This window comes from Sinocyclocheilus rhinocerous, unplaced genomic scaffold, assembly GCF_001515625.1.
Source record: "Sinocyclocheilus rhinocerous isolate Xijiao unplaced genomic scaffold, SAMN03320098_v1.1 scaffold404, whole genome shotgun sequence".
NCBI classification, from domain to species: Eukaryota; Metazoa; Chordata; class Actinopteri; order Cypriniformes; family Cyprinidae; genus Sinocyclocheilus; species Sinocyclocheilus rhinocerous.
The window spans coordinates 418,477-420,392 of NW_015628680.1; the positions used below are offsets into that span (position 1 = coordinate 418,477).

General features: G+C 43.2%; 1 protein-coding gene across 1 annotated transcript in view; it reads right to left on the reverse strand.

The window, feature by feature from the left end:
* The window catches only part of LOC107737962 (procollagen-lysine,2-oxoglutarate 5-dioxygenase 3-like), a 25,208-nt gene that overhangs the window by 11,197 nt on the left and 12,095 nt on the right, over positions 1-1,916 (reverse strand). The window contains exons 12-14 of the mRNA XM_016549614.1: positions 1,414-1,539; positions 1,134-1,275; positions 122-235 (exon numbers count right to left, since the gene is read on the reverse strand). Coding sequence (XP_016405100.1) covers positions 122-235; positions 1,134-1,275; positions 1,414-1,539 — 382 coding nt within the window. The remainder of the gene's footprint in view (positions 1-121; positions 236-1,133; positions 1,276-1,413; positions 1,540-1,916) is intronic.

Genomic DNA, 1,916 nt, shown 5'->3' on the forward strand with positions numbered 1-1,916 from the left:
ACACACACACACAGAGAGACACACACACACAGAGAGACACACACACAGAGACACACACAGGGTTAGTCTGCGCTCGCATGCGTGTCTCTGCACTCGTGTGCTTCACGTGTGAATCTCTCACCACTGGGTTGTCGAATATCTGCCACATGTCCGGATGAAGACGGCTGATGTTGTAATTGGTGGAGGAGATCAGACGGCCGAACTCATCCCTGTTGGACACGAACATGAAGACGCCCTGCAGGACGAGACACACAAACACAAACACGAGCATGTTTAACTGACTCGATCTAGCACCTGTCCTCACTCACACAGTGTAAAGACAGACACTACAGGTGAATAGAGTCACATATTACCTGATCAGTATCACTCTACTTCCCCAGCTGATTGATTACAGCAAGAACTGCAAACATTTTTTTTGTACTACAAATGTTCTGAAATCTAAAAGAATTGTCTAAATAAATATGCACTAATTTGCATAGATTTACAGAACAGAAATCTGAATCCAGATTCATAATTCATGTCAGATTTTGTCGTCATATTAGATGTTAAAGATTCTTATAGAGGGGATTCTGGATTTCTCTTTTTATCGCTCCATAAATCAGAAAATACTCTCAACAGACAGAAAATAAACACATTTTCGCTATGTTTCAGGAGTAAAATGTTGTATAAATCAGTGTGAATGAAATATGAAGAAACCTTCAGAATATAGAGAGGAATAAACCTAAAGTTTGGTGTTTTGTTTTCTCTTTAAACACTTGAATTCATGTAACTTCCCCAATTTAATAATTTATTATTATAAAATGCCCTATAAAATGTTTTCATTTTTCAGAAATATTGTGTTGCATGTTTAAATTTTTTTCTGGATTTCTGATGTCATAATTTCTTTGAGCTAAACCGAATATTCATAGACACTTGTCCATATTGTGATATCAGCCCTACTTTTAATTTCTTTATCCAAATTTTACCCAAATTCCATGACATTCCGTAAATTGACTGGATTCTGTGATTCCGTTCCACGTTTCCCACATTGCATAAATCAAAGGGCCCTATAATATTCATGCCGTAGTTTCAATATTTATAATGTCACTGGCTGACTGATGCAGAACCAGAAGTTATTTTTAAAGCACGCTCACCTGCTCGCGCACGCTCTTGCAGAAGATCATGTCTGGATCCATGCCCTCCTGCTGGTAGAGAGAAACGGGGGCCAGACGCGAGCGCAGAGTCTCTCCGCGGATCAGATAGACCTGAGTGATGTAGGGAACGTTCCACAAACCTCTGGAGGACAGGAGGAGACGTCAGGCTGCTGTACTGATATACACACTCACACACTCACTCACACACACTCACACACACACTGACACACACACTGACACACTCACACACACACTCACACAGACAGAGAATGACACTCACACTCTCTTGCTCTGGACGATGTCGATGTAGTCCTCCGAGCGCGAGTAAAAGCCCTCCGGACTCAGAGCGCCCCAGAAGTTCGACCAGAGCTTGCCGTGTCGAGACAGCATGGGAGCGATCACAGCCCTGCCAACATCAGACAGACGGAGAAAATAACAAGACACTTCTGATTCAATCCGGTTTCACTCCTGAACGAATCCTGAAATCATCCATTTCTCCCAAAATGTATGTGTGTGTGTGTGTGTCTGTGAGAGTGTGTGTGTGTGTGTGTGAGTGTGTGTGTGTGTGTGAGTGTGTGCGTGTGTGTGTGTGTGTGCGTGTGTGAGAGTGCGTGTTAGTGAGAGTGTGTGTGAGTGTGTGTGTCTGTGAGAGTGTGTGTGTCTGTGAGAGTGTGTGTGTGAGAGAGTGAGAGTGTGAGTGTGTGTGAGTTTGAGTGTGTGTGAGTTTGAGTGTGTGAGAGTGTGTGTGTGTGTGTGTGTGTGAGAGTGTGTGTGTGTGTGAGT